This window comes from Manduca sexta, unplaced genomic scaffold (assembly GCF_014839805.1).
Source record: "Manduca sexta isolate Smith_Timp_Sample1 unplaced genomic scaffold, JHU_Msex_v1.0 HiC_scaffold_1149, whole genome shotgun sequence".
NCBI lineage: Eukaryota > Metazoa > Arthropoda > Insecta > Lepidoptera > Sphingidae > Manduca > Manduca sexta.
This window is the reverse complement of record NW_023591985.1, coordinates 41,449-56,916: the sequence shown is the minus strand read 5'-3', so window position 1 is coordinate 56,916 and position 15,468 is coordinate 41,449. Positions and strand designations below refer to the sequence as shown.

Below are 15,468 nucleotides of genomic sequence, written 5' to 3'. Positions count from 1 at the left end.
TATCAGTTGTGTTTTTGGGTTGGGTTTAATTGACTCTACTTCTTACATACGTCCATATATGTATATAGCATCACACCTTTTCCCCTTTTTAGGGGTAGGCAGAGATGTAACACCACAGCGCAATAGTTATAGTATGATCGTAATGTATCAGTTGTGTTTTTGCGTTAGGTTTGCTTGAATCTACTTCTTACATACATATATATAGCATCATACCTTTTCCCTTTTTCAGGGGTAGGCAGAGGTGTAACACCACAGCGCGATAGTTGTACTGTGAGCCAAATAATATCAGTTGTGTTTTTGCGTTAGGTTTGCTTGAATCTACTTCTTACATACATATATATAGCATCACACATTTTCCCTATTCAGTCGTACACAGAGGTGTAACTCCTCAGCGCGATAGTCGTATCGTGAGCGAAACTATGCCATTGAGACGGTCTATATTTTACTAACAAAAAAAAGCAAAAAAAAAAAATAATTATAACAAAAATTAAACCGCCTTCAAAAACCACTCAAAACCAAAAAATAATTTCACATAACAAATATATATTGGATACCAATTTTGGAGTCGGTGCCTAATTAAAATAGCTAGTTAGCTATATTTGTTGCATAGTCCATCTGTGTGCTAAATTTCTTTCAAATCAATTAAAAGGAGTAAGTTTGCGTGTACTACAACATACACAGTGAAAGGTGTAATACCAAGCACATGTATGGTGTTTCATCTTTTTATTTCCTCTTTTTTCGAGGCCCTATACCACCATACCAACCAAAATCCGCGGTGGCCGTCTTCGGCGCATACGGGACGGCCTCGGGATATCTTGTTGCACTAAGATAGCTGCTCATCATCAGCAGCCACATACAGTCCACTGTTGAACATAGGCCTCCCCCAAAGTATCCAGACGGACCTGTCTAAAGCGGCCTGCATCCAATGTGTTCCTGCGACCTTTAATATAACTGCTCGGAACTTTGATAATTATCCTAAGAAATACTATCGCAGATTTTCAACTAAATGGAGCAATTAAATAATAATAGAATGATTTACAAATTGTGTTTTGTTTTTTAAATAGAAGGCATTGGTGTCGTACACGTTGTCTATGGAATTTAATAGCTTTTTTACTTTTTTCCTTGGAATAGTGTACAGTTGACATTTTATATTGGTAATACATTACACTCCGATGATAAGTGCTTTGACAGGCAAGGTATCTTATTCCTAACCTGTTAGGGTTTATTTTTGCATATGCACTCGCGTTATTATCGTGGTATCCCAGGTAAAACGTATTTTGAAATAAAACTTAATTTCATTCTGAAATGCGATATTAGCTGAGACGCTGTCAAGTTAAAGTCAGCATTTTAAGATCGTCGCTTTTTAATAAACAGATATCAACATCTCAAGTAATACCTTAAGTCGCAGTAAATGCCGGTTTTTTTTACAGCGGCGACCAGCTGAGGATTAGTTCTTAATTGACTGCCATAGCTTGGTTATTAAGGAGTACTTAAGATCCTACTCAAAGGTGAGTTTCATGAATATGTTCTTACACATTGCTTTAAGCAATGATATAAATGAAAGTAATTAAAATTTTATATTATGATAACAATATGATAGTGATAAAAATATAACGTTAGTACCTATAATAAGCCGAGTAAAATGACAAAAAAAACTGTTGCATTTTCAGTAATATTTATTGTCATATTTTGCTTCGTCAGTTGGCCAGTTGGAATTTCGGTTAGTTGTTATTGAATCATTAGTAGAGGTAAGGTCCACCACAGCCGCAGCCGCAACGTCCAGCGATGGAGACAGCTCCAGCAGCAGCCGCGGTACCGCCGAACTCCACGGCGCCGATGATGGGCACCTGTCCGGCGACGGCGGTGGTACCAGCCACGGGCAGCTCACCGGCGACAGCAACATTGCCTACACCAGCACCGCCGTAACCACCAAGACCGTCATAACCGAAGGCACCGTAACCGAGTCCGCCATAACCAAATCCATCATATCCGAGTCCACCATAACCGAAGCCGCCGTAACCAAAACCATCATAACCGAGACCGCCGTAACCGATGCCGCCTAGACCGCATCCTCCGTAGCCGAGACCGCCGTAGCCGTAGCCGAGACCGGCGCCGTAGTAGCCAGTTCCGAGGCATGCGCTGTACGCATTCTGGAATATGTGAACGAGAATAAATATAACATTTCTTCACTTCACTTTATTTCCTTATGTAACAATATTCTAATTATAAAAAAAAATAAACAAACAAACACAATAAGATATATTCTATAAATTTACTTATTATAAACTTCGAACAGTTACATCATAGCATCGCTGTACTGAGGCCACCGTCTTATGTGAAATCCCTAAAAACATATATTCCAAATGTATTTTGATTTTATTATGCCAAATTTTTTACTCACGTGGATGAGGCAAGCCTGCACGCAAAGGAGAAGGAAGGCGAAGGTAGACATATTGGTTCTGTTCAACTGAACACTGACTGCAGAATGATTACTAATAACCAGGGTGAAGTTTTTATACAAACAACTCAAGCATGACTATCCACAAAAACGTGATCTTTTTTATTATAATTATATTTTTTAATTGTTTTGTATAAGTATATTTGTGCTATTTAACACGTACGCGCAATTTAAACTGTGAGTTTATTTCCCAACTCATTCATTCAGTGCAAAGGAGATATCATTAAAATATTTAATTATCATAATTTTAATTACAAGTAATCCGAAGGTCATTAATTTCTCAACTTCAGAGTCAGGGTGACAAGCGTTACCAAAAAACATCACATATAAAATAGCTCTAAGGTGTGAGGTTTATCATTCTAGTTTCTGTTTCCATTGGATCATCACCAGTATACAAAAATGTCCGCCAAAGCTGTGCTCGTCGTCTGCGCCTCCGCTCTCTTAGTTCAGGTAAAATATTATAATCATCTTCTGAGATTTAGATTTTCTCTAATTGAAATGTTTATATGGCTTGTTGCTGAATCTGAGTCAATGCAGGACTACATAAAAAATTATGGACTTAAAATAAAATTGTTAAGTAGCGATATAAATAAAAAAAAGTAATAATAAGAACATATTATTAAAATTCTAGAGCGCTGTAAGCAGTTGTCTTGGAAGCATCGGCACTGGCTGGGGCTATGGCGGTCTCGGCTACGGAGGTCTCGGCTGCGGAGGATGGGGCTACGACGGATTTGGTTACGGTGGTCTCGGCTACGCTGGATTAGGTTACGGCGGTCTTGGCTACGATGGATTGGGATACGGCGGCCTTGGCTACAATGGATTCGGATGCGGAGGACTCGACGCTGCCTATGGTGGTGGTCTTGGCGTCTCCAGTGCTTCTCCCATAGCCCCACCGGTCTTGCCGTAGCCTCTGAGAACATATACGAGGGCCCAGTGGCCGTCGCCGGTAACCTGCCTTTCCTGGGTACCGTAGAAGTTGCCGGAGAATTCCCCACCGCTGGTGCTGGTGCTGTCTCTTACGGCTGTGGTGATGGTGCTGTCGGCATCGCTGCTGAGGGTCCCATCGGTGCTGCTGTTGGTCCCGCATACGGTTACGGCGCCGGTTTGGGAGGTTTCGGTTACGGACTCGGCTACGGAGGCTACGGAGTTGGTTACGCCGGCTTTGGTGCTCGCGGTTGCGGTTGCGGCTGCGGTGCTTGGTACTGAGCCACACTGCTTGACTTTCTTCACAAAAGATCTGGAACTGTATACCTTGAAATAAATCATGAATTAAAAATAAACTTTATTTTTTATTTCTTAAAGAAATAACTGTTCTAGCAATGTTTTAATTATACTTTTTCGTTATTGTTTTGATTCTTTAGTATATATTTCTCATAAGTGACCATATATGATCTATATACTTTTAATATGTGTTGGCTGTATGGCTATAATATTTTCTTTTAAATAGCATTCTAGATGTCTTGGCACCAGTGAATTAAGGTTATTTATACTGTAACAGGTTTAGTTGACGACTTTGAGTTTAGTGGAAAACATAACCTTTTAAAAGTTGTATAATATTATTGTCCAACTGGCACATTCAGCCTGATTATTCTATATAAATTCACCGAAATCGAACAGAACAGATAGCCATTGTAGGAGTCAACGAGCATTTATTTTTAAATACTCTTCAATCAAAAATATTACATCTATCTATATAGATGTTGATGATGCCCAAGTCTAGGCTTGCCTGGGATAACACATATTACTTAAAACAAAATTGCAAGAATTAATTTTGAACATTACACATTTATTTATTACATATATTATATTTGTGTGACCAGCAGCATTTTTTTTTTCTAACTCAAAAGTTATGAAATATAAGGGTGCCCAATCTGGGAATGATAAATGATTTTTTGATGTTTATTAGAGTTATCATAACTCATAATATTGATATTCTCAAGTTTAAAATAATACGTACTTCGTACCTCTAAATGTCGTAAGCATGGAAGTGATTTATTATTTCACTCTGTAATTTATGCTCGTGGAAAATAATGTTTCTTATTTGAATTAAACTCTTACTGTATATATTACCAAGATAATATATATTTGTGTAGAAAACTTGGATGCGTTTGGTTGCATGTGTTTATTTTATTTTTATTTGTAGGGACAATCATATGTTCACATAATATAGAATTAAGAATACAATTGTACAATAACGAACAGATTATGAATTATTATAAAGTCATCTCCAACAGCTTGAGAATTAAGTAAGTAATTTAAACTTTAAGTTTGACTGAGAGAAAATATCAATATTTATAAAATGTGCGTTAGGTATATTGATTAACTAGTTAACATTCAAAAATATTTAGAATTTTTGTGTTTATAATATTTGTAAAATGTTCGTTGGATAAGAATTATTAAGACATAGCACTTAGGAATTGTACTTGCTTTTTGTCATTTGTTTTTTAAATTGTCAGTTTCAGTTCTTTTTTCCAGCGATATTTTTATTACCTAATTTTGTAAGATTTTATATTGTAATAGATAAACAATATCGCATGCAAGACACTTTAATTCCCACTGTTTTAACAGGCTTTTATTAAATGTTAATTCAATAATTATAGGTATTTGAAGATGTTTATTCACTTATTAAATAATGGCGGCGATAGCCTAGTTGGGTGTTGAACGGACTGTCGAGACGAATGTCCGCAGGTTCAAATCCCAAGAGCACACACCTCTGACTTTTCTAAAATCATGTGTGTATTCTTTGTGAATTTATCGTTCGCTTTAACGGTGAAGGAAAACGTCGTGAGGAAACCTGCACATCTGAGAAGTTCTCTGTTGGGACACACACACTTGTGCAGCTATGTAAGTGCACGTGCATAGTTGTGCGAGAACGCTGTGTCACACCATACCTCCCGTATAAAAGCAACGCGCGCCTTTGTTTAATTAGTACGTCTTACAATTTGTTACTATTACCATCTAAGTACGCCTCTGTGTATTAAACGTACTCTGGAGTTTTGAAATACATAATATATTCAGTGTCATCTTTGTAGTTTCATTATAGCTAGAGTTGCGACTCCCATACATTACATCAAATACACAGCCAACTCTACATTCTCTATAAGAATTTCGAAGGTGTGTGAAGTCTACCAACCCGCACTAGGCCAGCGTGGTGGACTAAGGCCTAATCCCTCTCAGTAGTAGAGGAGGCCCGTGCTCAGCAGTGGGCAAGTATATAATACAGGGCTGATATTATTATATTCACTTATTATAACTTAGCCGTAGCCAAGAACTTTTCCCAATCGTTAACGTAAATAGGAAACAGAAAAATGTATGGGAGTAGTCCCATATCTTTTATCCATGTCTATCGCTTGGATATGTCATTTTCATTAGTCATTATTTTTATGGTAATTAAGGGTTTCATATGACATGCTATGCTGTAAGTAACTAACAAAAGGGTTGAATAATAGTGAACAAAAACAATGTAGGTAGATGTTTGCGTATTAGTTATATTACAACAAAATACCGGGTCGTATGTAAAGTGTCCAATATTAGAATAATGTTCAGTACCAAGCACCACATCCGCAACCGCAGCCGCGAGCGCCAATGCCGGCGTAACCGAGTCCATAGGCTCCGTAACCTAATCCGTAATCGAATCCACCCAGAGCGCCGTATCCGTAGGCGGGACCGACAGCAGCACCGATGGGACCCTCAGCAGCGATGCCGACAGCACCATCACCACAACCGTAAGAGACGGCACCAGCACCGGCGGTGGGGAACTCCCCGGCAACCTCTACGGTGCCGAGGAAAGGCAGGTTACCGGCGACGGCCACTGGACCCTCGTATATGTTCTCAGAGGCTACGGCAAGACCGGTGGGGCCATGGGAGAAGCACTGGAGACGCCGAGACCTCCACCATAGGCAGCTCCTAGACCGCTGGCGACGGCGATATCGGCAGCAGGAGCGATGGCGCCAATGCCGCAGCCAAGACGACCGTAGCCCAGACCACCATAGCCGAATCCGTCGTAGCCAAGACCACCGTAGCCGCATCCACCGTAACCCAGACCTCCATAGCCCAGACCATCGTAGCCCCAGGCGGTGCCGAGGCGTCCGACACAGGAGCTCACAGCGCTCTAAAATTTATATTTATACAAAAATAATTATAATACTATAACAATCTCTATATAATAGTTCTGACATAGTATATCAGATATTAATATAAAGTGAGAAACAATAAATAAGAAGATAATATATGTGTACCAATACGTAAAAATATGTGGAATATTTTGTTGAAAGAACAATAATTAATGCTGGATGTAGGACATATTTTATATCCGCCCGAATAGCGGCCGCCGTAGGTACACAAGGGGTTAAAACCCACCATAGTGGTTCACGGAAGTGTGTCGCGTTCCAGGATCAGGCGGTGTATATCCGGTTCCCACAGGCCGGCATAATTGTGTCAACTGTCGAAGGGTAATCATCTCTCGTCAGTCGACATTCTATTTGACCCCACTCCATTTACCATCAGTCGCAGCGTCACTTTGTCGTGTCAGTATAAAAATAATAATAATAATGCATTAAAACAGTGTCTTTTTTTTCTCACCTGAACCAATAGGGCAGAGGCGCAAAAGGCGAGGATAGCTTTAACAGACATAATTGTGGATTAATTCCAACGGAGGTTGAAAACGGAATGATTCTCACGTGCTGCGGGGAAGTTTTTTATACAAGAGTGGATAGCATAGAGTTCGTTATCCTATTAGGCATTGACATTGAGTAATATGACCTTGTCTACTATCCCTCAGGCAATACTGAGAGTGACGCATTGAGCAACTCTCTCGACAGTTTAATGTTGCGTACGTGCAAAACACTAGTATTCCTATCAAATAATTGTATAATAACTATTACGAAATTAGACAAATACCTACTTTTATTAAATGTAGATAGAATGTCATAAGTATATAAACGCTGCTTTGGTTTATTGTAATCATATTACACTGAGTCTTTAGTGGAATCACATCAACATGTCTACTTTCGCCTTCCTTCTCCTCTGCGTGCAGGCTTGCCTTATCCACGTGAGTAAAAAGTTTGATATAATAACATTAGTAAAAAACATCACAACTACTGGGTATGGACATACAAGTCTTTATCCCCAAACGGGCATGTAAAAGGGTAACTAATCTATTAAAGGTTCGCCAACCTTATTAATGACCCACAGTGTGATATTTGATTCTCATAAAGATGATAGCATCTTTGTGAGAATCAATTATCACGGGTAATTCACAACTATTTTATCAAATCTAAAATAAATATATAAAGCATACAAACTGTTTTTCTGCTCTAGGCATTATATCAAGAACCTTACAGCTCTAACTCCATTAACATGCTTCTAAAGAGTTGGTAAATGCATAATTGTGTACACAATGAACTGCAAAATAGTTATATGTATTACAAATATATTTTAGAGATTCAAGAACCAATAATTTTATTTTAATATTTCAGAATGCCTACAGCGCGTGCCTTGGTGCCGGTCTTGGTTACGGCTACGGAGATCTCGGGTATGCCGGTTGGGGTGGATGCGGTCTAGGCGGCATCGGTTACGCCGGTCTCGGCTACGACGGTTTCGGCTATGGCGGCCTCGGTTATGACGGATTCGGCTATGGCGGCCTTGGTTACGGTGCTTTCGGTTATGACGGTCTTGGTGGTTATGGTGGTGCTGGCATCGGAAACGTGGCCGTCGCCGGTGAGTTGCCCGTGGCTGGTACCACCGCCGTCGCCGGTCAGGTGCCCATCATCGGCGCTGTGGAGTTCGGCGGTACCGCGGCTGCTGCTGGTGCTGTCTCCATCGCCGGACGTTGCGGCTGCGGCTGCGGTGGACCCTACGTGTACTGATTACATGCACTGTCGCGAATTTGGACTTAACATGACTACTTGACAAAGGAACAATATATAAATGATAAAAATGCAGCATTGTTTTTCTGTAATATCCGTACTAAAAATGTAAATATAGTCGAAAATATATATTATAGTATTGCTTTATCGCCAGTGATAGACGGCGGTAAAATATAAAAAATCTATTGAAATAACTAAAACGTACATTCTTACTTGAAATTTTTATTGTATTTGTCATGGATAACCTAACCTAGTTAACTGATTAGTTAACGATATGATTATATCGAGTAGTAAAACTGTGATTGCTCTTAAAATTATTCAGCTGCAACTGGAAGCAGCTTAAGATTGACCGAAAAGTCAAGAAGATTTTAATTGTTCCCTTGTTTAAGGTTTTTTTAGATTAAATTATTATGCCACTTTTATAACAATTTTTTATGTTTACGCGAATATAAGACAAATTTTATCGCGGTTTTATAGTGTAATGTTCTTCCGACGTTTCGAAGACTTTTCAGCCTTCGTTAGTTAGTTAAGTTCGTTTAGTTAGACTTCAAGACGATTTGAGCTCATTCTCCGTAGATCGGACCACCAACAACTATAAATTTAAAAAGTATAATTGTAAAATGCAGGTAGTAATCGTAATTTTGACATAGCGGATTACCAACACCCCTTGAGCCACGAAGGCAGCAAAGTCTTCGAAACGTCGGGGAGAAAATCAAAATATAAAAATGGCTACAAAATCCGAAAAATAGTGTAATTTTAATATGCAACTTTTTTCCTAATTTACTAGGGTAAAAAGTTGTATATACTATAAATACGTTAATCGTGCATATTGCCTGTGTGACAAATTTCATTAAAATCCGTCAAGCCTTTTCTGCGGGTTATCCAAAATTATCCTAAACTTTTACCCCCTTATTCATAGACGTTTTTTATCTGAGGACGGAGCGATAAAACGGCTATGAATATGATTATTAGATTTTATAATGATAATAGGATTTATTGCCTCTAATCTAGTAGCAGTGTAGATACACAGCACAGATGTGCTGGCAAACTGTTAAATAAATAATTTTAAAATAATTGAACATTGGTAATTTTGCTTTAGATAATTTAATAAATGTGTTTTATTTCATTGATTTTACCATTGCTTTACCATTTTTTTCTATCTTAGGAAAGAATGCAAAGCGTGATACCTTTTTTTTAAGAATTATTCAATCAATTGAAATTTTCATTTGATGAGATGAGAGATGAGATGAGCTATTAAAACAAATTCATATTTAAAATTTTAGTTCTACAATAAAATATTAATTTTTATTTAAATATTATTACATATATAAATAAAAATTGTATACCTGTTTCAAAAGCTACCCTATCATCAAATGTCTAAGCAATAGGAGGTACGTAATTACTCATTAACAAGCACAACAGCACCGACAAATGCCATGCAATGTTTCCATTCAAATTTGACTATATTACAGGTGTAAAACTAAATGCTATAACGTTAGTGTCTAAAGTAAGACGTATTATGTCTTTAGTTTCATAAAAAAAATCGAGTCTAGGTGCCCAAACTCCAGACATAAAAGTATCTCCTGTCTCATGATACCATAGCATCATGTAGGCGTAGAATTATAACTCTATCAATGTTTTCGGAGAAAGTGTGGTGAAAATACCCTCAGGATCACAGAACCTTGCTTAGAGAACGGAAGGAGCTACTTTTCCCCTGAATCATTGAGTCTAATGTTCGATGAACCTAAACGTTAAGCCTAGGACATTGAGTTCGCCTACATACTACATTTATTGTATATAAAGTGCATAAATAAATATGCGTAATATGCCACCCTTCAAATCTGGGGTATAATAACAATCTCATTTACCCCCCGGGGACACAAATATCCCCAAAAGATGTACGATGAAGGTTTATTAATAATATATAAATAACAATTATTTTTAAAACGGGCCTGGTCTATCACCGCGAAAATTCTATCCGATCACATGGGATTAAACTTTAGACTTACGCCAGTATTCATAAACGTTATTTATCTAAGGACTGTTAACAAGTATGTATCTTAGTGCTGACGGCATGGCAGCCCTCGCAGTGCATAGACATAGGGTTGTTGCGATTGGCTAATATTGAGATACAACTTTAATCTAGTTGGCTGTCAGATAAACAAAGCTGAACAAACAGCAAGCTATCAGATAAACAAAGCTGAGAAACAGACTTGTTATCACAGCAATAATCTGTCCTTAGATAAATAATGTTTACGAATACGGGCGTTAAAATATAAGGGATTGATTGAATTAAATAAAATATTATATTGTTGCACAATGTATATTATGTATTTTCATGTCGTCATGTTGGGATCGCATCATTATTAGTTTAGTACCAAGCACCGCAGCCGCAACCGCAGCCGCGAGCACCGATACCGGCGTAACCGAGTCCGTAGCCTCCGTAGCCGAGTCCGACACCGAATCCACCCAGACCTCCGTATCCGTAGGCGGGACCGACAGCAGCACCAATGGGACCCTCAGCGGCGATGCCGACAGCACCATCACCACAACCGTACGAGACAGCACCAGCACCAGCGGTGGGGAACTCTCCAGCAACTTCCACGGTACCCAGGAAAGGCAGGTTACCGGCGACAGCAACGGGACCCTCGTATACATTTTCAGAAGCCACAGCAAGACCAGTAGGGGCCATGGGGGAAGCGCTGGAGACGCCAAGACCACCACCGTAGGCAGCGTCGAGTCCGCCACATCCGAATCCATCGTAGCCAAGACCGCCGTAACCTAATCCAGCGTAGCCAAGACCGCCGTAACCTAATCCAGCGTAGCCGAGACCACCATAACCAAATCCGTCGTAGCCCCACCCTCCGCAGCCGAGACCTCCGTAGCCGAGACCGCCATAGCCCCAGCCAGTTCCGAGGCGTCCAAGACAACTGCTTACAGCGCTCTAGAATTAAAAGAAGTTAATATCAGTAACATTAACTTTAATAATAAATAAATGATCACCTCGTTTTCGCGGTTCGGACATGGAATATATTTTATGTACCTTGTTTTATTTTAGCTTTCAACATATATCACGTGTATGACACAGTCAATTATTTTTCTTTCTATTAGACTCATAAAATAATAGTACTTGTATAGTCAGATATAATTAAATAGTGCATAAGCAATTCCTTAAGAAAGAGAAACCAAGAAGTTGATATTTTATTCGAAATAAAAATAAAAAGTATGCAACAGTGTAATATAGATATAAAATTGTAGGGGATCTCACCTGAACCATCAACGCCGAAGCGCAAAAGGCAAGTACGGCTTTAGCAGACATGTTGGATACTGTTGATGTTTCAGCGAAAATAGAAACCAGAATGATTTCCTGACGAAATGGGGCTATTTTATATGGAAGGGTTCGTGATAGTGTTATACGACGCATTACCCTAATCATAATTACAGTTGTGCAACCCGTGACCTTGAGTTGAAACTGTCCAGATATACCAAACATAATTAACGAGAGAACGAAGTTGAGCAACTCATCGACTACCTGCAGCTACGTGCAATATAGTAGTATTATTATCAATAACATATAATTATGAAATTAAACAAATAAATATTAAATTAAGTAAATACATTAAATATAACAGGTATAAAAGCGACGTGGCAGTCAGGTACTATCATTCTGCAGTGAGTCTCCAGTAGAAATAAACATGTCTACTCTCGCTTTCCTCTTCCTCTGCGTTCAGGCTTGCCTCATCCACGTAAGTAACAAACCTGATATATGAATCACTTTAGTAAAGCCTTATTAAACTTATATAATTGTTATATGTTTTTCTATCAAAAGAAAACCTTTAGAAAAGTAAAGAATCAAGTTTGAAATATATTAACTTAGAATATTATATTTGTTTCAGAATGCCTACAGTGCGTGCCTCGGTACCGGCTACTATGGCGCCGGTCTTGGTTACGGCTACGGAGATATTGGATATGCCGGTTGGGGTGGATGCGGTCTAGGTGGCATCGGTTACGCCGGTCTCGGCTACGACGGTTTCGGCTATGGCGGTCTTGGTTATGATGGATTCGGCTATGGCGGTCTTGGTTACGGAGCTTTTGGTTATGACGGTCTTGGTGGTTACGGTGGTGCTGGCATCGGCAACGTGGCTGTGGCTGGTGAGCTGCCCGTGGCTGGTACCACCGCCGTCGCCGGTCAGGTGCCCATCATCGGTGCAGTAGAGTTCGGCGGCACCGCTGCTGCTGCTGGTGCTGTCTCCATCGCTGGACGTTGCGGCTGCGGCTGCGGCGGACCTTACGTCTACTGATTATAATCACTAGTACGAATCCGAATTGCATAAAATAAATAATGAATAGCAATGATTGAGTTGTTTATTTTTATAAGGCATATACAACAGTTTAACGAATTGAGCACAGCAAATATAAATTTATTATTATAAAATAAATCATCTTGGTTTAATTAAACAATGACATCGTTAAAAAAGCTTGACAGAAACATATTTTCTTTCTCACGGAACAGATACATTGATGTGTATGATTTATTTTCTATAAATATGGGTTATAATTAATTACAAACATAATGTGTATGCATATTTATAAGTGATATGTTATGTAAGTGCATTTTGTGTGTATTTATGTATATATCATAATTATCAATTGGGATTATTGTATTTATTATTCTTTTTATTAAACCTAATTTAATTTTTATTCAGTAGACTGTCTTCTCTTATTCCTTTTCTTATATTCACCCAAGAGTTTTGTGACAGAAATTGCCTAACGGCATAAAACCTTTTGTACTTATTTTTTATTTATTTATTTTTCTATATTTTTTATTTTTACAAGAATACAGCATGAGAGCTGTGCATAAATAAATATTTTATACATATGTATCTTACAGTATTTGATTTTCAGAAACATTATTTTATGAGAAGCTTATAAAGCGGCGATAGCCTAGTTGAGTGTGGAACGGACTGCCGAGACGAATGTCCGCAGGTTCAAATCCCAAGGGCACACACCTCTGACTTTTCTAAAAAATCATGTGTGTATTCTTTGTGAATTTATCGTTCGCTTTAACGGTGAAGGAAAACATTGTGAGGAAACCTGCACATCTGAGAAGTTCTCTATAGGAATTTCGAAGGTGTGTGAAGTCTACCAATCCGCACTAGGCCAGCGTGGTGGACTAAGGCCTAATCCCTCTCAGTAGTAGAGGAGGCCCGTGCTCAGCAGTGGGCAAGTATATAATACAGGGCTGATATTATTATTATTATTTAATTATAAATGCTTATACTTAATTTACCGTAAAAGAGGACTAAATAAATTCAATGTCAAAAAAATATAGATATCGAAGCACATTTTAACTCCTTATCGATTAGGTAATATAAATTAAGCTGTATAACAATATGGCATTACAATAGGTACTGATATTTATATTTACTAGACGGACGAAAACGACAAAGAATATTAAACACGTTGAAAAGATGTTCATCGTAAAGGTTAACGTATATATGTATTTTAATGTATTTATATTCTATAACCAAGCTTGAAGCTATATATTTTCATAATTTTTGAAATAATAATAATAAACAAATTGAATCATTTTTTTTCCTTTGTATGAGTAAAGAAAATTCTCTTTATTTTTTTTTATCTATATCTATCTATCTTCTTCTATACTTATAATAAATCTGTAGAGAGGTCAATTCTGTACATGAAATATATTTCAAAAATAACTATCAGGGGGTGATTAGGGATCGATACTGATGCCAAAAATGCAATAAGTAAAATTTTTGTCTGTCTGTCTGTATAACCGTTATAGAAACAAAAACTACTCGACGGATTTTAACGAAACTTGGTACAATTATTTTTCATACTCCTGTGCTGGTTATAGTATACTTTTCATCACGCTACAATTAATAGGAGCAGAGCAGTGAAGGGAAATGTTGGGAAAACGGGAGAAGTTACTCCATTTTTAAGCTTCCGTCGCGTGTGCAACCTTAATGGTAAAAGCTATATAGAAATCATGTATGACGGAAATGTTCTCCTTAAAATTATGTAAAAATATCCCACGACAGCATATGTCTATCTTTTATGGTTGACTCACAATGACACGTGTAACTCCCGATAGCTTAGCAGTTCGAAGCTTTCTCATTATATTTGTTTACTAATCTTAGGAACTATCGGTCCAAACTGAAAAATTCTTTTGCGTTGGATAGCCCTTTATTTGTGGATTGCTATAGGCTATATATCATCACGCTATACCCAATAGGAGCGGAGCAGCAATGGCTAATCTCTAGAACTACCGGTCCAAACTGAAAAATTCTTTTTGCGTTGGATAGCCCTTTGTTCGTGGAATGCTCTAAGTTATAATATCATCACGCTATGACCAATAGGAGCGGAGCAGTAATGGCTAATCTTAGGAACTACCAGTTTGAACTGAAAAATTCGTTTTGTGTTGGATAGCCCTTTATTTGTGGGGTGCTATAGGCTGTATATCATCACGCTATGACCAATAGGAGCGGAGCAGTAATGAAACATGTTACAAATACGGGGACAATTTATTCGTTTTGAGAGCTTCCGTTGCGTGCGCTGCGTAAACGGTTAAAGTTATGCAACAATGATGTATGTCGGGATTATTCCTCTTAAAAGTTCTAAAAAATATATTATAAAACAAAGTCCCCGCTGCATCCGTTTGCCTGAACGTCTTAAACTCAAAAACTACCCAACGTATTAAGATAAAATTTGGTATGGAGACAGTTTGAAACCCTGGGAAGAACATAGGCTCCCGGGAAACTACTACTTTTATAATGGAAAACTTGATAAATAAAAATATAGTTAGAATAGAGTGAAGTTTAACAAAGTGAAAATTTGAATTTGTCCAGCTACTCATAATGATGGAAAAGGTAGCTGGCAACGGAAACCGGGTCGAAGGAAGAAAGTCGTAGTTATAAAACATACGCAAATGAACCAGGTTTGCAAGCGGTGTATAAATATTTCATCTTATAAAGGACAATAGAGGATATTATGCTGAGCTACCTATCAATCTTCACTAGTAGAAGAGGCATTACAAGAAGAAGAAGCTACAAACTATGCAGTTGACTATTTAGAAAAAGTAAATAAAAATGATAGCGTACGCTACAGGGGTAACAAAAGCTA

At 38.3% G+C, this 15,468-nt stretch overlaps 5 protein-coding genes and 1 pseudogene across 5 annotated transcripts; 3 read left to right on the top strand and 3 right to left on the bottom strand.

The window, feature by feature from the left end:
- Positions 1-1,658: 1,658 nt before the first annotated feature.
- Positions 1,659-2,473, bottom strand: LOC115439787 (chorion class A protein L11-like). The gene is made up of 2 exons (XM_030163779.2): positions 2,402-2,473; positions 1,659-2,150 (listed from the first exon to the last, which is right to left on the bottom strand). Exons 1-2 carry the CDS (start codon positions 2,450-2,452, stop codon positions 1,740-1,742), a joined length of 462 nt encoding a protein of 153 aa, XP_030019639.1. The 5' UTR covers positions 2,453-2,473; the 3' UTR covers positions 1,659-1,739.
- A 351-nt stretch (positions 2,474-2,824) lies between these two features.
- On the top strand, positions 2,825-3,738 carry LOC119191179 (chorion class B protein B.L1-like). The gene is given in 3 exon segments (XM_037445072.1): positions 2,825-2,908; positions 3,090-3,341; positions 3,344-3,738. Coding segments are annotated over 3 exon segments (624 nt in total). The 5' UTR covers positions 2,825-2,857; the 3' UTR covers positions 3,665-3,738.
- A 2,188-nt stretch (positions 3,739-5,926) lies between these two features.
- On the bottom strand, positions 5,927-7,166 carry LOC119191175 (annotated as a pseudogene).
- A 234-nt stretch (positions 7,167-7,400) lies between these two features.
- LOC119191177 (chorion class CA protein ERA.1-like) lies at positions 7,401-8,400 on the top strand. Its single transcript, XM_037445070.1, has 2 exons — positions 7,401-7,508; positions 7,936-8,400. Exons 1-2 carry the CDS (start codon positions 7,458-7,460, stop codon positions 8,323-8,325), a joined length of 441 nt encoding a protein of 146 aa, XP_037300967.1. The 5' UTR covers positions 7,401-7,457; the 3' UTR covers positions 8,326-8,400.
- A 2,229-nt stretch (positions 8,401-10,629) lies between these two features.
- On the bottom strand, positions 10,630-11,695 carry LOC115439762 (chorion class B protein M2410). The gene is made up of 2 exons (XM_030163745.2): positions 11,594-11,695; positions 10,630-11,269 (listed from the first exon to the last, which is right to left on the bottom strand). Exons 1-2 carry the CDS (start codon positions 11,642-11,644, stop codon positions 10,697-10,699), a joined length of 624 nt encoding a protein of 207 aa, XP_030019605.1. The 5' UTR covers positions 11,645-11,695; the 3' UTR covers positions 10,630-10,696.
- A 275-nt stretch (positions 11,696-11,970) lies between these two features.
- LOC115439780 (chorion class CA protein ERA.1-like) lies at positions 11,971-12,682 on the top strand. The gene is made up of 2 exons (XM_030163766.2): positions 11,971-12,071; positions 12,222-12,682. Exons 1-2 carry the CDS (start codon positions 12,021-12,023, stop codon positions 12,624-12,626), a joined length of 456 nt encoding a protein of 151 aa, XP_030019626.2. The 5' UTR covers positions 11,971-12,020; the 3' UTR covers positions 12,627-12,682.
- Positions 12,683-15,468: the final 2,786 nt, after the last annotated feature.